Source organism: Dipteris shenzhenensis, chromosome 10, assembly GCF_047967505.1.
Source record: "Dipteris shenzhenensis isolate YYH24624 ecotype China chromosome 10, Dip_SZ_1.0, whole genome shotgun sequence".
Lineage (NCBI taxonomy): Eukaryota > Viridiplantae > Streptophyta > Polypodiopsida > Gleicheniales > Dipteridaceae > Dipteris > Dipteris shenzhenensis.
The window spans coordinates 17386789-17410818 of record NC_141605.1 but is presented as its reverse complement, the minus strand read 5'-3'; the positions used below and the strand labels follow the sequence as shown (position 1 = coordinate 17410818).

At 42.5% G+C, this 24030-nt stretch overlaps 1 protein-coding gene across 1 annotated transcript; it reads right to left on the bottom strand.

Moving 5' to 3' along the window:
• Positions 1-10349: 10349 nt before the first annotated feature.
• Positions 10350-11386, bottom strand: LOC147897492 (uncharacterized). The gene is made up of 3 exons (XM_087380797.1): positions 11147-11386; positions 10950-11028; positions 10350-10768 (listed from the first exon to the last, which is right to left on the bottom strand). The coding sequence occupies exons 1-3, from the start codon at positions 11299-11301 to the stop codon at positions 10700-10702; spliced, it is 303 nt and encodes a 100-aa protein (XP_087236923.1). The 5' UTR covers positions 11302-11386; the 3' UTR covers positions 10350-10699.
• Positions 11387-24030: the final 12644 nt, after the last annotated feature.

The following is a 24030-nucleotide window of genomic DNA, read 5'->3' as shown; positions in this document are numbered from 1 at the left end:
TGCTATTGTAGTGGCAAAGAATCCTATGTTTCATGCTCGCACGAAGCACATTGAGGTTCATTATCATTATGTTAGACAGAAGCTACATGTAGGGGAGATCAGTATAATCTATGTGTCAACACATGACAATGTTGTAGACATCTTCACCAAAGCACTTCCACGTGAGAAGTTTGAGGCATTTCGCAGTGCCTTAAACTTATCTCCTTTTGGTGATTGATCACTACCTTGTACACCACATTAGCACTGCAGGGGAGTGTTAGAATTATTATTATATTCTAGGAAGTGGCCAATGTAATGTAATAAGTGGGTTAGGGGCACTTTTCCCTCTTAGAGGTTTTTCCCCCTAACCACAGTCTAATCTCTAACTACAATTAGTGATTAGATAGGGTTTTGTCACTTAGACAAAACCCTCATCTCTTTCATTGTACTTCACTTCAGTTCAGTACACTTTGGAGAGTGAATTACGTTCAGCTCACTCTCTCCAGTTTGCTCACTCTTGCTCTTGCTTTCGTTCTTTCTCACATCCATGTCGATGATGCTAGTGTCATCGAAGCAAGAACTCTCATTAATCTTTAGATCGGTGTCGTTCGTTCCAAACTTTCAATGACAATTGTTTCTCATTTGGCAAAGTGCCTCATTCTCTTGCAGACTGATAGCCTCTAAAATGCCATACTCACCTTCTATTGCTAGGGGATCAAACAATGCAAAGTGTGGCCTCTATGCTAAAACATAATTTGTGAATCATAGATGGAAGAAGGCTCAGCACGATTTGGGCATGCTAATAAGATGATGTCACTTCAATCCTCTCTTACTGAAGATTAACTCCTTGTTTTTTTGGCTTGATCTCTAGGTTGATGGTAGATGGTATGGAAGTAGACGTTCCCTCATTCGCCTTACTGGGATCCTCCTCCAATTTTGAGGATATGCTGCATATAGCCAAGGCTACATCTCTCTCTAACAATTAAAGAGGGGCAATGGAGGTATCTCTTAGGGGTACAAACTCCACACAAACTCTTCCTTGAGGGCTCAAGGGATCTTTTCTAGGGCTTTTTCAATAACTTTATTAAAGTTACATATAGGATCACAAAGTATAATACATTAGGAACACATTCACACGAACAAAATGGTGAAGGGAATTTGCTATTTAGATATAGTTTCCTATTAACAATGGGTAGTAAGCAATGTTTGGCCATTCATGCCTCACTCCAACTTTTCCTTTTTTGGCTTTTCATTTTTGGAGCCAACTTGGCTATTTTTCCAAGTTCTTCATTTTAAGAATAATATTATTATCAAGGGTTATGAAGCTTCCATGTTTCGGCATCCCAGCCTCAATTCTCCTCTTTTGGAGCTCTCATAAAATTGCAATGGAGAAAAGTACCAAATGGAAACATGGGAAACATTGGCTTCGTGAGAGCTCCAACTTCCTTTATTTTTGCTTTGCTACTTTTTGTTTGTTTTATGTAAGTAATAGTTTTGATGCTTTTTGTGCTAGCATTTAGGGGCGCTAACTTATACTGATTCAAATCAAATTCAAGGTCTTGCAAGCTACAACTTGCAATGATGTTCGGCTCTTTAGCCCCTTAACCTTGGTATTCATCACCACAGGGAAAAAATCTCTCCAAGTCACCCGTTTGTCTATTAGCCTCCTAAAGGCCTATCTTTCACAATGCATATGAGTAAGCATCCACCTTGTCTCAAAGAACCCACACCCATCTTATCTAAAACAATGCACTACAATCAACCTTTCTGTTAGTTATGCGACACTAGTAGGATAGTATTTGCTACTTAGTTGTAAGCTCCTTGTCTCAAACATGATCATAAGGGAAGATCGAAAGCCAATTTAAGCTAGTTAATTCACTATGTCCGTTAAGGAGGAAAGCTATGAAGCATTCCCATGCTCAACCATTTCTAGCCATGATTGTGCTAAGCATTCTAGGACATTAGTGTAAGGGGGAATATAAAAACTACGCAACTCTATATTATGATGATGTGATACTAGAGAGAGAGAGAGAGAGAGAGAGAGAGAGAGAGAGAGAGAGAGAGAGAGAGAGAGAGAGGGAGGGAGGGAGGGAGGGAGGGAATATAAAAACTACACAACTCTATATTATGATGATACGAGAGAGAGAGAGAGAGAGAGATTCATTTGTGCACAAAGTCAACATGCCCTAGGAGACCAAAAGGTACTTATATTACATGAAAAAACAAGCTAGGCTTTGCCAATATTCATCCCCAACAAACTAAGGAAAAGAATAGATGCAACTACGGTAAAATTTCCAACCTCGTTGCCTAAGGAAGATCGCCTTTTTCATTGCCCAGGGAAGATCACCTTTTATATAAACCTTGATACTTTTGAACTACCTACCTTGGCAAATTGATTCCTTCTTCTAAGATGAACTAGAACACAATTACCAATTTTGTCAATGGCCTCTAAATAATTGCTATTCCAATTAGAAGACCTCCCATTCTAAGATTTATGCCCTGAACCTATTTATTCCTTCACATCCATGTCACCATCCTTCGCAGCAACCACTCTAATATGATCACATCCACGCTTTATCCTCATTGACTATAACATATGTACGAGATCAACTTGGACTCTACAAATCAAGGCCCTCAAATTAGTTCCCTTATCATTAGCGACTAGGGAGGGAGGGAGAGAGAGAGAGAGAGAGAGAGAGAGAGGGAGAGTAGTCCTCTTCACTTGAGGCAAAATAGTTCATTAATTCATAGCACATTCACTCCATTTAAAAAGTCATGCTTTTTTATATAAGAAGTCTAAGTTCATATATGCACCAAGGTCTTTAAACAAATCAAGATTCATGTTAACTAATACAAGGACGACATAACAAAAAATGAAAGAAAAGGGATATCTCCATCTTCGAATTGCAACTTATCACTGAAGATATCCCTTCAATATGAGCAAGGACATCCACTTACATTGGAGCCTTCACCTCTAGTATCAACTTTAAGTCCTCTTTTAGCATGCACATGTAAAAGGTTGATGTCCCTTAATGCCCAAAATGGCCCTCCTTTGGTGTAGTTGATTTACAAGAAGTAATTCTAAGTCATGGGCTATAGTATTCCCTAATTGGTGGCACAACGAACATCACAAGAGTGTATAATCGAGCACTTGCATATCTTTCTACATATGTTCCTTCTCCACTCCTACCATTTGGGCCTCTATAGGAAAGAGGTAGAGAAAGGGTGCTAGAGGGAAACCTTGTTGCCTGCACGCGTGATGAGCAAGTAGGCAGGGGCAAAGGAGGTAACAAATGGAGGAGGCAAGAGATTGGAGGCACAAAGCTAAAGGTGTACAAATGAGCCTTCTGTGTGCAAACTGTTTAGCCTTCTTATACCTACTGTGGTCCGCACATTTCACTGAGACTACATTTTAAGTGAAACTGGCCATGAGATGTACCATTTTTGCACACAGAGCTCATGTGTAACAAAGTGTACATGCAAACTGCTTCTTGTATTTATTGTGGTCAACACATGAAATGCACTTACTTGTGTGGCCAAACATATCATTAGTCTTTAGGTGACACTAGCCATGAGATGTGCCACTATTGCACATGAGCTCATGTATAACAGCCTTCTATGTGCAAACTATCTAGACTTCTTGTACGTACTATGATTCACATATTTCAATGAGACTTGTGTGGCCAAATATATCATTAGGTGGCATTGGCCATGACATGTGCCATTTTTGCACATGAGCTCATGTGGAACATTGTCTAGATTAAGACTTTATTCTTTGACTCCCAGACTGCCATACATTTACCATTCTTTCTCATCATTTAACATGCTCTAGATTAAGACTTTATTCTTTGACTCCCAAGCTGCCATACATTTACCATTCTTTCTCATCATTTATGTACACATTCAATCGCGATTTTTAAAATGTACACTTTCTCTCCCTCTAAAGTTTTGGTATTAGAACTCCTTCTTAGGTGTAGGATGACCTTTGTGTGTGTACGTGTGTGTGTGTCTGTGTGTGTGCGTGCGTGTGTACCCACCTTTGTAAGACTAGAATATGTCCAATTGTACAAATTCAGATTTTTGTTGTTTTGAAGTTCAAAATTGAAAATAAAAGAGAAAACGAAAGAGAAGAAAAATGAGCTAAGAAATTTTTTGAAAAACAAAACAAAGACATACCTAGCAAGCAAAGCAATCCTTATGTCATCATGAGTGCCTGACCACAAGCAACTATAAGGTTTGTAAAGACCCATCGTGTCTCTTGGGCGAAACTAGTACTTACTAAAATACGTCAATTAAACAAAAGGGAAAGATAACAAGAAACAAAGAAGAAAGGAAGAACGTAACTAATAAAGACCCACCGTGTCTCTTGGGCAAAACTAGTATTTACTAGAATACGTCAATTAAACAAAAGGGAAAGATAACAAGAAACAAAGAAGAAAGGAAGAACGTGACTAAGCAAAAATAAACAAACATATCAAGAAATGAAAGAGAGCAAAAATGAGGAGTAATCTCTCTCTCTCTCTCTCTCTCTCTCTCTCTCTCTCTCTCTCTCTCTCTCTTATATGTCATCTCTCTCTCTCTCTCTCATATATGCATGACAGAATGAATTAATTATTTAAAACATAAAAACTAAAGGCACACTTACACTTGTGTACCACTTCCTACAAGGATGGCCTTTGTGTCTAAAAGAAAAAGTAAATCTCATCCCTAGTTGTTATGTGCACAAAATCAATTCTCAACTAGGATACATTCCATGTGGCAGTTTCTAGAATTCATTTTCTATACAACTAGCATCCGCCTGAGTTTGTGGTTAAAAGTTGACTCTCAGGACCCAAGGAGCCTCACTTGTCTTGATCAATTGTAAGTTTGCAGATCATGCATACCTTCCCATTGACAACAGTTAGTGCAAATATGCTTAGCATATTAGGAGTATTCAGCAGTAAATTCAAAACTAAGATTCTGCAAGAAGAGGAGGGTTTGTAAGTTATATTTCCAAATTGTATCCCATAGAAGTGTTTGCTGCTTAAATTCGAGTCAAAACATTGCATCTAGGGCTAATTTCAGCCAGAATGAAGTGTTTTCCCGCACAACATTTCGACAACAAATCAGCATTAGTTTTGATACGCATTATACCAAGAAAATGAAGGGGAATATGTGTTGGATGTCACCTCCCCACCTAAGAGTCCCCCATACAAGGACAACATGATGGGGGAAGATGACCTCCAGAAGGGAAGGGCCTGAGAGACAGGGGACCATGTGGGCAGAGAAGAAGACTACCACAGGGGAGGAAGAGAAGCAGGGATGCAACATGGGCAGCATGCAGGCTGCCATGTGGGCACCAATGTGGCTGCTGCACAGGACCTGGAAGAGGCCGAGTTGCTGGCAACAGCAGCAGCACGTGAAGCAACATGTTTGGTGCTGCCCAGGCCTATTTGTAGGCAGAGCAGGTCGGCAGAGACTGTTGACTGGTTACAGTAGCAGGTACAGGTAGCAGGAGCGGTGACAGTCAGAGCTCAGCCATACAGGTGCAACATGGCCTAATTGGCTGGTCAGCAGGAGCACAGACTGGGTCCCCCGAGTCTGTGAGTCTGGTTGTCTACAGGAACAGACTAGTCGACCAGTCTGTGGGGCATTCCAGCCCTATAAAAGGGCCCCATTGTTGGGGGTCCAGGCATTCACTGGTGTCTCAGATTTGGGCTGCAGTTCCAGCAGCAGGGAGATCCAGCAATCCAGCAAAGAGTGCCTCCGTCTGGCACCTTACAAAACCTGTCGGCCTGCGTACTCTCCAAGAGCTTCAGTGAGCAGGCTGTAGTAATGCCTTTCTGGTACTAAGGGTCTACATCTAGGAAGCACACTGGCCGCTAGATGGTCAGTCGTTTCAGGTTATGTCCTTTTTCGAGCAATCAATTCTACATGTATCCAATATTGGCTGTTCTGTTCATCTGTGCATTGTTCATATATGCACTTGTGTCTACTTAAATAATTACTTCTGTGCACAAACTAAGGAAATTGTGTTTTTTCTGGGCATAGTCCTCTGCGAGATGCTGGCTACAGTCAGCAAAATCCATTTGTTATTATAACATGGTATCAGAGCCCCTAGGAAGACTCACAAGTGCATGCTTTCCGGAAGAGAGGAATTTTGCTTGAAAGGAAGTCAGAAGTGCAGAACTCGTGATCACGTAAGACATTAAGCATAGGAACCTTTGCAAAGAGTGACTAGATTCAAAAAGCGTGTGTGCCTTTGTCAAGTAGGGATTGCAGAGTTAGTACCAGTTGCATCTTTGGTGTAAGGTCTATTCCAGGATTTTCATTCCTTTGCATTCAAGGATGCCTCTTCCCAACATTGGAAAGGGAGGCAAACAGGATGGGGACGATTACCCAATCAAGAAAATGAAGCTACGGAGCCACATGGTGGCAATGAAGGTGTGGAGATTTTTGACAGATGAAGATGAAGCCCCACGACACAATCGATCCAATAGAAAAAGTAGAAAAACTAGCAGATCCACATGAGGTAAAGACTGAATGAAAAGAATGCTGAGGTGCTGTCATATGCAGTGATCCTGCACATTTAATTGGCAGATGCCTCGAAAGAAGCATGGGATAATTTGAAGAACCTATACGATACGAACAACTCTACAAGGTTTCTCAACTCTAGAATCAACTATTCACAATGACGATTGAGGAGGGAGGTGCCATGCACGACCACCCTGCGAGAGGCAGTCGTCGTCGGGGATTGGCTGAAAGCAGTAGGTCACACGATGAACCCAGTCCAGTGCCTATGCTCGTGTTGAATATGCTGCCAAAGAGTTTCAAAACTTTGTGACTACTGTTGCGACTTCAGATAGGTCAAGCCCTCACTTTTGGGGAGTTGGGGCAAAGATTTACAATGGAGAATGCGGCAAGGACAAGGCCTTTATTGCAAGCCCAACAAAAGAATGATGATAGCAAGTTTGAAGAAAACAGGACTCTTCTGGTGGTGGAGGCAAGAAGAAAAAGAATGCTTGTACTGTGATGAGCCTGGATACTATACAAGGGACTGCAGAGAGGTGGATCAAAAGCAGTCCAAGCAAGAGGAGTCAAAATCATCAACAAACACCCAGGCCCTAGAAGAGGATAGAGGTGCTGCTAACAGCAGCAGCATGTTAAGCAGCAGATTGGCACTGCTCAGGCCTTTTTGTAGACAGAGCATGTCGGCAGGGGCTGCTGACAGGTTGGCAGCAGCAGATATAGGTGGCAGAAGCAAAGGACAGAGCAGCAGTCTGCAACGACTGCAGACTGGATCAGCCATACATACCCTCCCCTGCATTCTCCCTCTTAATTTGGAGAGTTCATGCCCACGCTCTTTCAATGTGTTTTGATAATAAAGACAAACCATCATACACCCTACAAGTACATGTACTTCGTACAGAGCCATGCTAGATGACCCGCAATTAGGTGCTGCAAAATCAACTTCTAAAGGCTGATAAGCTAGGAGCCAAGGTAGTAAAGAAAAAGATGGAAGAAGTGGGGAGTGCCCTTGCACCATATAGTTGCCATTTTCAAAATATAAAAGCATGTGCACAGTCCAGCTAGAATGACAAGGGATTTTCAGCATGCTAATTGGATGAACAGCCATCATACTCTCTTTGATGATGTGATTGTTAGAAATTACCCACCCAACAGAGGGTATGCACAACGGAAGACTGATAGAATTGCCCAGAAGCTCACACAGTGTGGTGTGAGGTGTGGAATCACAAACTTCTTAACTTAATGTGCATAGAATAGATGTGCAGACTCATCAATAGACAATGAACCAGCCAGATAGAGAAACCACCAAAATAACATATTACAATACAAAAGAGATAGATCAAGAGTCCCACCAATGGTGTGGTCCTCTGATCTAACCACAAGGTCCTTCTCCTATCTACCGGTTATCTCTAGACTCGAGCCCGCATGCTCTCTCTCTCTTTTGTATTGTGTCCATAGCTTTGGACAGAAATATATTATTTTGGTGGTTTCTATATCTGGTTGGTTCATTGTCTATTGATGCATCTGCACATCTTCCCGTCCAAAGATCTTCTCCACCTTGCTGTCTGGAAACCAGCCTAGGTGGGCTGCCACTCAAGCTCAGTCTGCAGCTCCCTTCAGAGTCACCTTCACCTCCTGTGGATAGGCCCAAGGCTAGCCTGCTTGCTGCTCCTGTCTGCTGTCAGAAGGCTGCTCCAGATGATAAGATATGAGGGCACAAAGGCCCTCCTTATATAGGACACAAGGCCCTCCAGAACCAACCGACCAGCCAGCCCTAATTGGGCCGACTGGCTGGTCTGTAGCAGCCCTAACCAACCGACCAGATGGTTGGCTGGTTGGCTGCCTATCCAGCCCTATATAGGGCCCTTTGCTGGCCCTTTGTTCCATGCAGGGCCCAGCCCCTTTGGACTGTTTACCCCGCCACCTGCCAGCCCTGTTTGCAGGCCATAGACCTCCCCAATACCTGCTGCAACAGTGCGACTCCATGCTGCTACTGATCCGCATCCGCCCAGCGACCCTGGCGCACTCTGCACACCTTCTGTACAATGCCCTGCAGCAGCCCGTACTGATCCATACAGTGGCTGTACTCTTGCTGATGTCACCGCCACCTGTCCCAGATCTGCATCTCTACGCAGTTCTTGCTCCAGCCAATCCCCGCTGGCCACGTGGCATACCCGCAGTCCTTCTGCCCTCCATGGAGGCTGATAACTGCCTGGTATTGTCCTTGGCAGCCCCCTCTCCTTGTTTTTCTCTCTGGGTGTGTTGCCCACATGGTATCCAATCAAATGCCCATTTGGCAACCCTGACCCTAGGTCCACCTCCCCCACGCTCTCCTCATATGGGGGCTTACAGATGGGGAGGTGACCATTCCAACAGTGATACTCTTCTCACTCTCTCAGGAAGACGCACAGAAACCGCATATTTTGGAAAACTTTGGCAGCAGTGAGCTTCCAATGAATATATACAAAACCAAGGTTATGTTGGTTAAGCTTAAAAATGACCACCTGCTAGTACACTTGCATGGGAGCAGTCAAGTTGAGGCCATGTACACTCTTACATACAGGGTTGAGGTCTCTTCCAATCACATAGGACATAGATGTGTGGAAAAACAAATAGAGGCAGGCTGGCAGCAATACTGTGCCATCAAGAAGGCACGCAGATCAACAAACATATGGTGTTGGAGTCTAAAACAATATTTGTTTGACACACTTGTCACACCAGCCTGCTCTATGGGGCTTAAGTCTAGAGGCAGCCTCTTACAAGACAGCTGTAAACAGGTGGAAGGAATTCAAAAACAGTTCTTGACCACTTTTTGGGGGTATGAGAAAGCACTCCATTCTCCTCCTACAAACCAACATCCATCTTCGGAACAATTAGAGATGGAGAGAGTAGTCACATACATCCACAAAGTGTAAGGCATGCCAGATTCCTCACCATTTGGGAACATAGTTTCAAAAAAAGACAGAAAACAGTGCAGAATAGTCACGGTGGATGGTCATCCTCTGAAAACGCAACACAGTTGCGTTTTCAATCTGATGACACTTACAAGGTTGAAAAGCATCCCGCATGGCAGGGGCTAGCTACTATGACATCTCCGTCGACATTATCAGTGCCCAACGGTGGGTGTAGACATCGTATAAACATATGCTCTGACACATACATTGCACACAACCACACATACTCAAGCATCCATTTATACAAAGATCTCTGTACTGAGTTTCAGTCAGCACTCCAGAGGTGAACGGCAGACTCATCCATGACAAAGGCTAGCACTAAAGGAGAAAGCTGAGGCCTTGGAATGTGGCAATATTTATTGAGCCATTATCAACACAGATGCAGAGAGAGATGGTATCCATCTTGATAGAACTATGGGCAATGGCAGGTAACGGGGCAAGATTGGGAAAAATAGCCTCGTCTTCCTTGCACTCAAGGAGTGAGGAAAAGTGCTTCTAAAACATGCAGCGTACTCCCTTATACGAGGCGTCTTGTGCCACATCATAAGAGGGACACAACACCATTGCCCACTTTCTCTCGTCCAAGCTGTATGAATGCTATGCACACTTACATTGCCTTGGTCATGGACCAAACACACTCGAGCAATCAGGTTATGTTTTCACATCCTTGTAATCCTCTTTTCGATCCCATAGGTTGTATTCAACCTCTGATGAACTCGTAAATCATCATCATCATCATCATCATCTCTCTCTCTCTCTCTCTCTCTCTCTCTCTCTCTCTCAACCTGCCCAAATTCAGCTTGTAAAACCAGAGCGGGTAGTCGCAGTTTAACCTCATGATAGTCAACCACAAAATCAAAAAACATACCACACATAGCAAGGACTTGCTACATATCTATCTGAGAGAGAGAGAGAGAGAGAGGTTTGTCACATTGTGCTACATAGCAGTAAAGATCCGTTCGTAGTTGTCATAAGCTCATCAAATAATGTCTTGATCTTAGACTTTAACCCAAAAACTGAAACAAGCTAGCCAATTCGACGGAACATTGGGAAGTCAACCGGTCAAGCTAGAAAGTTCAGAGATGAGAATCTATTCCTCAATAGTAGCACAAGTTCCAAATACAAAACCAAACAAGGAATGTCATCGGGTTTTTTCAAGACAACCAACCCGACCCCTCAATTCAACCTACAGACGCGCGCACACGTCCCAATAAACATCCCGAACAAGTGAGAGTGCCAATGTCATCAATTGTCAATCATCAAGGGAAGTAATCGGCCCAATTGCGATAGTATGCGTCCCGCTGTCTCTTCTTCATAAACTTATTCCACTGCACATACGGGCGATAAGTAAAGAGACGACAACGTTGCTTCCCAAGCAGGAAAACTGTCACTCATTGCTAACATGTGCGCTCCAGGGGCATTGAAATTGACCCGTTGCTGTGCAAAAGGCAAGAAAGTGCAGGAAAGGACTATAGAACGGAAATAAAAATCCCGCTGAGGAGCGTGTACCAGGGGCTCATATTTGGTGTTGTTTTTCAGAGCCTGCTTGAAGCGGTGATTCTCGCACACCATAGCCCAGTCATGCCAACTACAATCAAAATCGTTTGTTAGAGGGACCCAGAACAGCCCAGAAGCTTGAAAAGCAACAAAATGGAAGAGGCAAGCTATGGAAGGAATGCAAAAGCGAAAAGGAGAAGATGGGTGACTTGATATGGTGGTTAGCTTGTTCCCAGTAGTAAGGGCAGGCAAAAGAGTAAGCAGAGAAGGCGACAGCTCCCCAAAAGATGGTGGAGAAGGACTCTTTGTCGGAGTGGGGGATTCCTGGGTCCCCAGTGTAAGCAGGTCCAAACATCTTCTCCATCACTTCACTGCCAAATGTATATGGATTGCTTCCTCTCCAGTCTCCTCTCTACTATCTAGCACCTGCAATTTCACAGAGGGCACATATATATATATATGCAGGGAATGGTCCTCCACAGGCCATTCACCCTTTGGAATATCACATCCCTTTCCTCCACTTGGAATAGAGATCTAAACATTAGACCTAATGTTCACAACCTCATATTGTAAACATTACACCTTCAGTTGTGAAAACATTTCACACTAATCTAAAAAATTCACACTAACATTAGACCTTCAGTTGCGAAAACAGTTCACAAAACATTTCACACTAATCTAAAAAATTCACACTAACATTAGACCTTCAGTTGCGAAAACAGCTCACTCTTATCTAAAAATTTCACACTAACATTAGACCTTCAGTTGTGAAAACATTTCACCTTAAGTTGTGAAAACACTAATCCAAAAATATCATCCTTGTCCCACCATCAAATCTATGGCACACAAATAGAGCTGAATTGCAAACAAGGATAGATTGTCACTTATGAAAGAGATGCCAAAGGTTCAAATCAGATAATGTTTCCCAATGTGATGAAAACAAAGTAATGAGCGTGCAAAAAGAGGCTTAGATGTTATGTAGCCTATTATTATCATGGCTCAATCATTCTGTGAAGTGTTGTCACCCTCTCTCTCCCATCAAAGAGGCATTTGATGATTCAAGTGGGGATGGCTCCCATGTGCATATAGATCTAGACACGAAAGCTACACAACTAGGAATCCACATAATGGCACTCCTTGCCACATCTCCCATAAGTTATACGTCCTAGATGTTAGTGTATCTGCATAATTCAAGAATGCCTTCCAAATACATAGACTACTGTGCCAAGCTATCAATCTAGGTTAACAAATGGCAAATGTTGAGCATGCAGTCCATGGTTGCAACTCTTCTTCCCTACCTATCCAATGGCCAGTTGAAATTCCTACCATTGATGTGATACAAAAGGCAAGCATAATGCTCTTTTCCTAAGTGCAAGGTCCTCTTGAATGATATTTTGCACAAAATTATTTCCTTGAGCAGCCCCACTATTTTGTCTAAAATAGAATTACATGGCTCTTAAATCTTCCACTTGAATGCATCCCCAAACTGATAGTTCCCAAGCCAAACCCTTAACAAGAATGTCAAGACAAATTGAGAGTCCAAATTTCACGTTTATATACCAAATTTAAGCTATCATACTATGTATTCAGTAGCACACCAAAGAGTGCATGAACATCACATCAATATACGATGGAAGGAAGGAAATACATAAGTGGGAAGGGGTATCTCACTTGCAAGACCCATCTTGATCTATCCTACTACGTATGCATCACCACACCAAACAATGCATGAACATCACATAAAGATACGATGGAAGGAAATACGTGTGAGAAGGGGTGTTTCACCGTCAAGACCCATCTTGAAAAACTCTACCCAATTAGACCCTCCTCAGGCTCATGTGCATGGTGGCCTCCATTTGGTCACAAGCTATATCGAGTTAGGGTTGAAGGTGGCAATGATTAGCTAGGACATGTGAACCTTTCTACTACATGTTGCAAGCCACACCACTAGATCAAAACCATAGGAGAGCAGATAACTCTTGTGCTCATGTTTGTTCTTATTTGTAAGGCTTTGCTAAGCACTTGTTGTAAAAAGGAGGGGGAGAGTCTCTAATATAGACTTAGGATCTTGAATTACCTTTGTTCTAGGGGAAAAACTCCCTATAATCAAGGATCTCATTCACTTATGCAAAGTTGACTATTAAAGTAAGCTTGGATAGTTTCATGTCACTCTTACCTTTTATATGGGTCCATCTCATGGTTGAGTCTAATTACATGTATTAATAGAGAATAGTGTTGATCATGTCCTACAAAACTATGAAGCTTTCTCAAGGGAATTCCTTGTCAATGACGAAGACTTGGTGTTATGCCTTGGTATAAAATTCCATACATGACTATAAGGGCATAGGGACAATTCCTAACCTTAACCCTAAGGCATGATGTATATAATTTTCCTTATGTTCATAACATATTTAGTGAATGTATATATTTTTTATTATGCTCATAATACATGCACTCCTCTCTCCCCCAGTTCCTCAATGATCCTAACTTTGTCTTTTATGTTGCTTGGCTACTTGATTGCTTGTCTTGAGGCCTTGGAAAAAAGGTGACATGACCACTAGTGTTCTTTATGTTTCACATCTAATAAACTTACAATATAGTGGCAATGCTTGATTTATATAGTCTTTATCCTCATTCTCTTAGATGAGGGCTATAGCAACCTCATGTATTTTGCAAGTATGGCATCACACTCTGATATTTTTTGTGTGGGAAGATGATTTTTTCATAGGATGAAAGGGTTTGACGCCTTCGACAACCCTCTACCACGATTTCCCCCCTTGAAATTCAGGAAATCCCTTTGTTTCCTCCACAACACAACATGGCCAAGCGCCGTCGCGATGATGGGGATCTTGAACTCAAAGTAGAGGGGAATAATTTCTTTAACAATCGCAATAATTTTGGCAACAATAATAACAATCAAGGCAAGCGCCTCCTAGGCAAACTCGAACTTCCCAAATATAATGGTAGGGGTGATTCAGCCCGATTCCTCCAGCATTTTGATGCCGCATGTCGAGCGGGTGGAGATCAACCTTCACCTTTGGGAACAAAGCCTAGAAAATAGGTCAAAGGGATGAGTGAAGAATGACAAAAAGAAATTTTGCCAAGATCAAAGACTAGTCGATCAAAAGGTGAGTGTGTGACTGGTTGCATATTGAACATTTCAAAGCTAAATATGTTATCTCTCTCCATGGATTGTGCAATTGAGTGGTAGAAGACTTCAAATGTGAAGGTGACTAGTATAGCTAAGAAGGAATCATTTGGTAGGTCTTGACATACAAGGGCGGCACTAACCAAAAGAATTAACAGCAGAACAGCAATGCTGATAGAGATACGTTGCAGCATAGTAATCTTTGTTTATATGATGTAGGGTCACGTTGATGTAGATGAAAGTACCTCCTACTGAGGGCTTAGCATCAAATATGTATGATAGAAATTTGCAAGTTGATCCATACTAGCATATGATGCATGTGTGCCTGATCTCTCAAGACCTATGAGGTTCAAGTTGGTGTCATAAATTGGTAAATCCCTTTTGGCAATCAAAGGTTGGAGTAGGTTCTCTCCCTACTCACTGATCTCATCTGGAGTCATGACTAGTATATCATCAGGTCAAATCTATGAGGGAAGATGTATGGCTTCATGCCAAAGGTCATCTACTGCTATGTAATAAAAGCTTACCCATGTACCACCAAGAGTGTCTGGCCATGAGAACACTATGAGTTGCCATTGTGGGGCTTATGCTTGAGCTTCTACTTTAAGGCTTATGTTGAGACTATCAATATGTAACACTGTAATACTCCCTCTCAAAACAAATTTTTTTGTAAGCATGATTCAACCAAGTCAATATGAGAAGAGTACTCAAGAAGTCTATGAACCAAGTCATGGTGGAAGCAAAGATGATGACACCTATTTGTCAAGAATATCCAAAAGTCTCTACAAGGTTGACATATGTGTAGGAACCAATGCCAAAGATAGTCAACAATCCATACTCTCATTGGCATCACTTGTACACCTAATGTATACCTTATCGTTATCCAACAAGGATGGGTACTCATTGAAATTTTTTTCAAGTAGGCTTGCATAGACCATACTTGAAAGTTTTTTTTTGCTTTCTCCTAGAAATGTTGTCTCAGTTGCAAATATGTTTTCCCCTAGAAATGTATTGTATCATAGGACCTTCTACAACATGGATTGATGGGGGCTAAAGGCCAATGGTATTGTGGTTATTAATTATCCCATGTCATTTGGACATGTTGAATCATGTAGGATGATGCTGTGATTTATAATTACCACATCTCATTTGCACACAATGGACCATGTACGAGGTCATTTTTTGCATTTAAGCATGATCCTCATGCATCATCCCTTGTAGGTTGATGCCCTTAAGAAGAGAATCTTCCTATATCATCCATATTTGGTACTGAGTAGTTGAAAGACATTAATGAGCCTTCCCATGGTGGGGAATGATTCCTTCTCAACCTACCACATTTTGAGGATTTAGGGGGCCCAAAAATCCACCCTTATAGTTCTCATATACAAAATGTTTGTAAAAATAGAACCTTTGCATCATTACAAGTGTAGAAATCATGTAAGACACAGAACTTGCTCATTTGTAGGTGTGCTTAATAAGGTGTTATTGGTTGTATCTTGAGGCAACTTTTGGGATTGAATCCCACACCATTCTACTCATGGGAATTGGATCTAATTACCCCCATCGAGATTGAGTTTCACTTGATAAAGCATGGGAATTGGATGCAAATACCCCCATCAAGATTGAGTTGCCCTTGCTAAAGCATGGTGCATATTCTTGACTCTTAGGTTGTTGCTTGACTCTACATCGAGTTTGCTACCTAGCTTATGTGAAGTCCGTTGTGTTGATGCAATCCTTGCATGTTGTGTAACTTTGTGTGGAGTGTGCTATCACCTAGTTGTGTTGTATTTATTTGTTTGCAGCTATTGTTGTTGGTGGTACAGTTGTGGGTTGGTCATTGTAGTCACCACTAGTGTTGTACAATAGCTTGCCCGTTGTGTGGCATGTTATCTATGCCAGGCACTTCCTATTCCCATGGAATGTAATCTCAAATTGTTAGCACTTAACAATTCTCTAGCTTTGGATCCTTTGTAGTACAAACAACTCATTGGCAGCATCATATACTTGACTATCACTAGGCCCGATATCTCAAACTAGTTGGTGTGCTCAATCCCAAAAAGACTCAATACACTATAGCAAAGATAGGACTCGGATACTCCATGGTACATGGAATTATGTACTACACCATGCTAAGACATTAAACCTACACTTCCATGGACACACTGACGCTAATCGGGACTGAAATTGTAAATGATAGAAGATCCAACAGTGGATATAGCTTAGTCTTAACTCTGTAAATGATAGAAGATCCAACAATGGATATAGCTTAGTCTTAACTCTGTAGCTTTTCCATGGCTATGCAAAAAGCAACGAATAGTGGCCTTGTTTTCCACTAAAGCAGAGTACAAAGGATCCACCAAAGCTACTTTTAAGCAATTTGAGTCAAATGACTTCTTTTGGGGCTTGAGATCCTTTTTGGAGACCTTATATTGCTCTATTCATCCAACTAGCAAAGAGCACAAGCTTCATGCCAGAACCAAACACATTGAAGTGCATTAGCACTTTAATTTGTGAAAAAATCTTCATTGAAGAGATTAACTTGGTTCCCTATCTGACACAAGAGTAGATCACATATATCTTCACACAATTTCGACAACTGCTTATTCTTTACCAATTGCAACTTAAGAGGGGGAAGTAATGGATACATTGTACAAGATGTACTTCCCTTATGTAGTCACTTTGCCCAACACATATTATGCTGATCTTTTTGCCTATGTTTTTCCACTCTTGGAAGCTAGCATATGCCCCAACTGAAATCACAAAAACATATCTTGGACATAGACCCTTTGCTCATGCAGTGCAATATAAGAGGGGGTTTAAAGGATAATCTAAATTGCACTCTTCCATAGAATAGCATAAATTGAACTCTTCCATATAAGAGGCTGTAATCACTAGGTGAGTGGATTTGGCGAGCGTAGTTGTCGGATACATTGGCTGGAGCGTAATTGCATGCAGATTTGACAAGAAGTGGAATGGGTGTCTATGCCACCAGTGCAGGTGTTGATGTATTTGTGTTAGGAGGGTTGAAGAGAGGTTGAAGATGTGTTAGTGTTTTAGGGACCGTCGTGTTTGGTCACATTGATTCCAAGAATATATGACTAACACTACATCTTGTGAGCATCTGCATGTCTAATGCAGTCTGTCCATTGAAGGGCTCCAGCTTGTTTAAGGTCCATGGACTTGCATGAGATATATTGGTGCACTTATCCCATGTTTCATCCATGTAGAATGAACAAAAGCATGACAAATGTCTAAACAAGGCTTGTGTGGGATCTTTGTTACTAAAACCCAATATGTAGTGTGTTGAACGACTTCCTTTAATGGTTTGGCAGTTCCATGCTTTAGACCTGTCAACATCACCAACCTTTACTTCTACGAAGAGCCTTTGTTTAGAATAATCTCCCATCTTCCATGCCAACCATTCCACAACATCGTGTGCATTTTGTAGCTTTGCACCATTTACATCCAATCGCTCACTGATTAGTGCACGCTTTATTACTACACCAGCGTTCTCCCTTGCCATGATAGCTTTCGAAAAAGTTCCACATCATCCAAATGCTAGTCAAAGAGCAATACCTAACATAACAAACAATAGATATATTGCATTTTAAAATATGCAATATCTTCAGCATGATGTAGAAAATAAGGAGATAGTGTCCAATGTCTTACCTTGCAACAAAGTAAAATGGGCCAGCGGCCTTGAACTAAGATGCTGCCCGCATCATGGTTGGCTACAATGAAGAAAACAAAGCATACAAGCTGTATGATCCCGTCAACCGCAAGGTCATTATCTCCAGAGATGTAATCTTTGATGAGGAATTAGAATGAAAAGCCTCAAACACACAGGAGATAGACACACCGATTTCACAATCATCTACAAAAAAGGTTGATGAAGGAGAGCAAGGATTGCCAAAAACACCCCAACAGAGCCACAACAGCTCAGACAATCTACTAGGGAAAGCAGACCAACAGCCAGATTAACATATGCTCAGAAAGGCAAAGCAATTCAGATTGAAACCACCAACTATGCTCTTATGACTACCATCATGGCTATAGAAGAGCCAATGTACTTCGAAGATGCAGTAGACAAGCCAGAATGGCAAACTGCCTATGAATGAAGAAATGGAAGCTTTGTACAAGAATAATACTTGGGAATTATGCGACCTTCCACCAGGAACGAAGGCCATAGCAAACAAATGGGTATACAAAGTGAAGTACAATCTAGATGGAAGTATTCAAAGATACAAAGCCAAATTAGTTGCAAAAGGATTTGCACAGCAATATGGTCAGCCTAGGATTGTCCCACGTGTGTAGGTAAATGTGCCGATGCAGACAAATCATCAATCAAAGGTCATGACGAAAATATATGAGCGAATTAGTGCAAAAAGAGGCCCACACAGAGGTGCAAATTAACGAGTGCTAGGGATGCTGAAATGGTATGCAATGGGCTGGAAAATGGGCCCATAGCATGGTGTTTTTGTGTATGAAACTGTAGTTCAAACGAGGTCCAGTTTGGGTCCCAAACGGGCGAGATACGAAGGATTAAAGTACGGATTAAATTTGCCCTTTTTTGTGTTGGGGAGGGGGGGTGTAGTGGGTCTCAATGGTGACTCACATGTCGTGGGGTAGTTGAAGATATGCCGACAGAGTCTCCACTCCCGGCTACTCCTTATGGGAGCAATGCATAGCACGAGTCGTCCGCAAGTGTCACTCAAGCGGCCTCCGGATTATTGCAATGTGGTTTCACGCGAGAAAGAGGAAAGGGGAAGAGGGGAGGGGAGAGAGAGGAGGGAGAAGGGGGGGAGGAGGAAGGGAAGAAGAAGAAGGGAGTGAAGGGGGATAGAGTGACAACCGCAAAGGCACTACAATGGAAACAAGAAAACACCCAAAACACTCTCTTGGAAGAGAAGAGGGAGCTTGTATTTAAACTTGTCCACCAAACAACACTGAAGAGCAAAGTCAACCATTTGGCCTTTTATACAAATCACCTTTTGAAGGGAGGGCCAACCCTAATCTCTTTATACCACTCTCCCTTCTCATTCTTTTACCATCCTCTTGGGCCCATCTAGCTCCAAGACACAACCCTGGCTCTACGGACTTGCCATTGTCCATCAAATCACATCACTTAACCAATGGTGGCGTATTGTTAACCAATCTAACTGAGGGAGAGTAACTGACACTCAGTGCAGTTACTCTAACCTAACTAATGGGGGTTACCCTAACGGAGTGTGGCTAACCACAGTTCGTTTAGTTGGAACTAAATAATCGTAGTTAGTTGAACTAACGATAGTTAGTCTACTAATTAAACTGTAGTTAGTATTAACCTAAGGTTAACTACAACTAACCATGAGTCCACTAACTTAAGTTGCATGTAAAACTAACCTAAGGTAATTCTAACCTAACCTAGGTTAGTACTAACCTAACTAGGGTTAGTTTGAGGGGGGTTTAGTGTAAACAAAATCGGGGGGGCGCTAGCGGCCGGCGATGGTTGAGTAGGAGGAGGGGGGGGAGGCTATCGCGGCCGAGGGGGAGGGCCAGAGGGGAGTGGGGAGGGGGGTGTAGAGAGGAGGTAGAGAGGTGGAGAGGAGGGATGGTGGAGAGGAGGCAGTGGTAAGAGAGGAGGAGAGGATGGTGGAGCAGGGAGAAGGGGGCGTGGCGGGAAGGAGGGGGAGTGGGCGAGGCACAGGGAGGCCCCCAACTGGGCCGTTCCGCCACCACGGGCAGGCGTGCCATCGTTGGCGGGTTGGTTGCACCGTCACTGGTGGTTTCACTACCGACGATTGGCTACACCGCCACCGCGTGCGGGTTGCCATGCAGAGCAAGGGCTTATGCCCTTAGTTAGATAGTGTAGGGAGAGTGGGGTGGGCAAGGAGTGAAGGGGGGGGTGGGGTGAAAAAAGGGGGGGGAAGGAAGGGGGGGGGTGGACAGGATGGAGAGAGGGGGGGGGGGGGGTTGGAAGGGAGAAAGGAAGGGGGGTTGGGGGGTGGGAGGGGAAAGGAAGGGGGGGCGGTAGGGGGTGGATCGGGGGGGGGGGGGGTGGTCAAAACTTGACGGACGGAAAACATTGATGAAAATTCAAAGAGAAGAGGAGATGGTCACCTACAACGCTGTCCAACTCTTTCTCGATGTAACAGGATTGTTGAGGGCAATTGGACGGTGGGTGGATGCCTAGGTTATCCCTACGAGAAGGGCTCAAAATAACTCAATGTGTGAGGATGGGAGTAGGGTGGTGGTCGATGAAGAGGGAGGAGGGTCTTGCGTAGGGCTCAGAATGGGAAAGAGGATGGAGGCTAGATGTGAAAGAAGAAGAATGAGGGGGTGGAGTGGGATTTTATAGGAATGGGTGTAGGGTTAGAGTCAACCCTAAACTCTTCTTGGGCCATAACTTTTCATGGTTAGCTCAGATCGCTCTTCTGTAAAAAGGTGAAACGTTCAAAATTGCAAGCTCTATGCATTCGTGTCCATTACCTAGCTATATTTGTTCTTCAAGTGGCTTCTTTTTAAGAAATAAAGAAAATTTCTTAAGGTAGTAACGCTTGGGGTTCATATGTTTGGCTAGAGTTGGAACAAATTTTACTCTACTTGCCCTTGAGTGTTATGTTTGTGAAAGTTCATACTAGATTATTTTTTACACATACTTGCATATGTTTACTCGTTACTTGAGATGCTAGTCTCCCCAACAACGGTGCCAAATGTTAGCTATTTCCCACAGCTTCTGCAGGAAGAGTAGGGTATTCTCAGTATGTAGGGTTCAGAGGATTTTTGTCACCTACAGATATATTGGTGTTGTCATTTGTAGTATAAGTGTAGCTTAGGACATCCAGTCGTATTCCGTTGAGAGACGTAGGCTTAAGTGTGGTAGGGAGGTTCAGGGTTTAGAAGAAGGTTCCAAGGTTTAGAAAGAGGTTCCAAAGTTTAGACGAGGTTCAAGGGTTAAAAGGAGGATCCAAGGTTTAGGGTAGAGTAAATGGTGGAGAACTCATCTCCCTTGTCAAGGGTTGAGCAACCAAGGGTTTAGCGAAAGCATAGGAGTGGGAGAGGAAGAAGGTTTAAGAGCATGGGGGGGAAAGGGAGAGAGGAGGAGGGAGGAGGAGGAGGAGGGAGGAGGGAGGAGGAGGAGGGAGGAGGACAAGGGAGGAGGACAGAGGAGGGGGAGAGGGAGAGAATGGGTTGCAAGGTTAAAGGAGAGGGGAGGAGGAGTTGCAAGGTTAGGACATGCTTTTGGGCGTGGAGCGCAAGGAAGCATGGACACTTGGAGATGATTTCTTGGAATACCAAAGTAGAACCCAACACAATGCCCCAAAGAGTGTGGGCTTCATTCCATTATGGGGTATTTATACAAGTTGGAGAGCTTCTATCTTTGCATGTAGGAATTGTAAAACATTCTCTCTCTACATGTAGAACTTACATATAGAAGTTGCATGTAGGAGTTGCATGTTGAACATGCATGTAGGAATCGCATGTAGGACTTGCATGTAGAAGTTGCATGTAGGAGTTGCATGTAGGAGTTGCATGTAAAACATGCATGTAGGAATCGCATGTACGACTTGCATGTAGAACATGCATATAGAAGTTGCAAGTAGAACTTGCATGTTGAGGATTCCTAAAAGAGATTCTTCTTACCCTTATGCAAGTACAATTGGAGCTTTGCCACTGCTACTCTACACACCCATTTTGTGCTACCTAAGTCCATGTTGGCACAAAGACAACACCAAGTAAGTGCAATCCCACAAAGAAACCAGGCGAATCTGTGTTTTCTCTATTGCATTCACTACATTCAGAACATCTCTCCGCACTGCTTTGCTGTAGCTCGAAGCATTCACAAGGCATTCCACATGCTCAATCACATGGCTTAGGCTTACAAGCTCTGGTATTGCCAAAGACAAGAAATTTTTCTTCCAAGAATGGTATTGTTACAAAAGTCTTCTTTTGCTTCCTTGTACAGCATGCAATGGGAGCTGTCAAAGGGCTCAAGACTATGAAAGCTTCTACTACAATCAACTATGAAAGCTTCTACCACAATCGACTATGAAAGCTTCTACTACAATCACCTTGAACGAATTCACAGTCATTCGAGGCAAAAACGTCTGTGTTTCATCTCCTATGGTATATGAATGATGGCAATTGACCTAAGATGAGCTTGTGACAAGCAAAATGACCATGTCTTTCCTCATGAATGGCACCCCCCAAACCTGTGCTAATTCTAGTCATGCCTCCACAACTGTTGAGATGGAGGCTTGCAAATCTCAAAAGGTTCTTTAAAGCTGAGTAAACTCGATTTATGCTTCAAGAACACTATGGCAATTAGCAACTTTTTGATTAGTCGTTGGAACTTGGAGCTGGTGCTATTGGCTACTTCTCAGGGGCAACGCCAAACAGAGTTCCAAGACCTTGAGCAAAACACTGTGCACCACATCTAGAGAAGGGACCTGCTTGAAGCTCCTCTGCTGAAGCTGTCACATGATACCAATGGTAATTCTTTGCTTGTTCTCTTGAGTGTGAAATTGGACACACATCCTATTTCGAATTTTCTCTTCTACTTGAGCCTTATTCGTGCAAAAATGAGCTTCTCTTTGTTGCTTCGTCTACTTCTATGTTGCAAAAACCAGTACGACTCTAGAGAGCTGCTCACTTAGTAAGCATGAAAGGTTCATGTTTTTTTTATGTAAATTGCTCACACACACCCGCAAACCCTAATGAGCTCTCATACATGTCAAAAATGCGACACAAGTATCATGCACCCACACCAACGTAACAAAGAGCTTCTTGGGCTTTGTCTATTATTTCTTTCAAGTATGCTACAACATGAAATGACTAAGTGTGCCTTATATACTCTAGCACATATTACACACACTACATGTAATCTACGAGGTGACGTGTCCCACTTATTTACACAGTACATGTAATTTACAACATAACATGTCCTACTTATTTCTCACAACTCGTGCTCTACCTTAACCTAGATGAGCTAGTGGATAGAGACATGTATCACCAACCCTCTCAACAATCGACCTCCATTGATAACCAAAATTTGCACCCCCGCTTTGAGAAAAGATGGATAAGGCCCTCTTTATAAGTGAATCAAGCATAGCATAAAGTCTTAAATGCTCTATAGAGCTCCGACGATATGATCACTAGCCCAATTAAAACCTAATGAACAAAGTGAGAGTCAACCCAATTAAATCAAAACAATTGCCCTTGTGAAAAGCAAAAGAGCAATCCTGAATTTCAGATTGATAAAATATATACCCATTGCACGAATAAGGAAATTGGGCACACATCCTATTTCGAATTTTCTCTTCTACTTGAGCCTTATTTGTGCAAGGACACTCATACCCCATTTTACTCATCCTAATATAACCTACCAAACTATCTTCCTAGCATCATCTTTAGCAAGAGTATTAAGTTATGTAGTAAGAAAGGAGGCATATCTCAAAACAATGCATGATGACATCACGATCGAGCAGTAAAACCCATCACAGTCAATCAACTAAGAAACTATATCTAAACCACTTTAGAACCAAGAGTAGAGAAAAGTATTTATTGACTCTCCCATCTAATCCCAAAAGAACTGCCATGCATGAAAGGCATACTCAACTCTCTAATCCAAAAGAATCTTATTGTTAAGTCCTTGCTAAAGTAAGATGAGCAAATTCTACTATAAGACTGATAAGTATGCCAACCTGACATCTCTCAATACTAACAGTGGAGTGATAGAACTCACTAATACCAAAGAGGACTAGTACCACATTTAAAAGTGATCACATACCACCTTGCATATGAGATGTTCGAATCTGTAACACTACATCTCAAAGGCCCTCCTTTGCAAACAGAGCATCCTAATAGAATAGGTGTGTGTTAAAACTACCACAAAGTGATCCAAAGTGGAGACCCTTGGAATAATGCAAATAGTGAAAGCTCTATCAATGCTAAATCATTGACATA

Bases quoted from the DNA above. Each gene is read 5' to 3' on its own strand.
- LOC147897492 (XM_087380797.1), bottom strand. From the start codon at position 11,301: ATGGAGAAGATGTTTGGACCTGCTTACACTGGGGACCCAGGAATCCCC. The intron at 11,029-11,146 runs GTCACCCATCTT...TTTTGATTGTAG, and splicing joins CAAGCTAACCACCATATCAA to TTGGCATGACTGGGCTATGG. The intron at 10,769-10,949 runs GTACACGCTCCT...CCGTATGTGCAG, and splicing joins ACACCAAATATGAGCCCCTG to TGGAATAAGTTTATGAAGAA.